General features: G+C 46.6%; 1 protein-coding gene across 1 annotated transcript in view; it reads right to left on the bottom strand.

Moving 5' to 3' along the window:
• The window catches only part of LOC107707223 (hyaluronan synthase 3-like), a 7,265-nt gene that overhangs the window by 5,184 nt on the left and 1,416 nt on the right, over positions 1-665 (bottom strand). Inside the window, exon 2 of the mRNA XM_016511544.1 lies at positions 130-375. Coding sequence (XP_016367030.1) covers positions 130-375 — 246 coding nt within the window. The remainder of the gene's footprint in view (positions 1-129; positions 376-665) is intronic.

The following is a 665-nucleotide window of genomic DNA, read 5'->3' as shown; positions in this document are numbered from 1 at the left end:
ATCCTCCTGCCGATTCCCATCCACCACCAGCACTACTTTAAGCCCGGGAAAAGAAATGCGGCGAATGCTCCGAAGACACTTGCGAAGGTAGTCCGGATCCTCCTGATAGGCTGCGATGCAGAGGGCCACGGTGCGCCGCAGGTGCTGGGGTCTGGAGGGGCCACGCATTTGCCGGTGCTCCAGGTAGGCGAAGAGGCTCTGCAGGAGGAGGTGGAGGGACAGAAAGGCACCGTACAAGCCAAAAGACAGGTGGTGCTGCTCGGTGTGGATGAACTGGTAACCTGTCACATAAGCCAATAGGATGGCAAAAAGCACCACTGCAGCGAATAGGGTGGTGATGAAGATCCGCACCGCAGTGCCAAAGCGAGAGGGCATCTGAAAAGAGATAACATAATGAAGGGTAGAGAGAAACATCATCATCTCTTCTCTCTCCTTACCTGACCATTTCCTCTTTTCTCCCTACCAGATATTTCTCTATAATGGAATAGTGATGTTTAACAGTTTTGGAATGTCACAAATCTAAATATCTATAGCTAATATCTTATTAGATAGAGACGGACACAAAGGGAGCTCTAATGTAGTTCAGTAATAAGAATTTTATTTCAAATTAGAGTGAATCTCATGATGACATGAGTACCCAAAAATAAAAATACCATCTATATATA

The sequence above is a fragment of the Sinocyclocheilus rhinocerous genome, unplaced genomic scaffold, assembly GCF_001515625.1.
Source record: "Sinocyclocheilus rhinocerous isolate Xijiao unplaced genomic scaffold, SAMN03320098_v1.1 scaffold1272, whole genome shotgun sequence".
NCBI classification, from domain to species: domain Eukaryota; kingdom Metazoa; phylum Chordata; class Actinopteri; order Cypriniformes; family Cyprinidae; genus Sinocyclocheilus; species Sinocyclocheilus rhinocerous.
The sequence above is the reverse complement of the archived record's forward strand: the minus strand, read 5'-3'. Positions and strand labels throughout refer to the sequence as shown.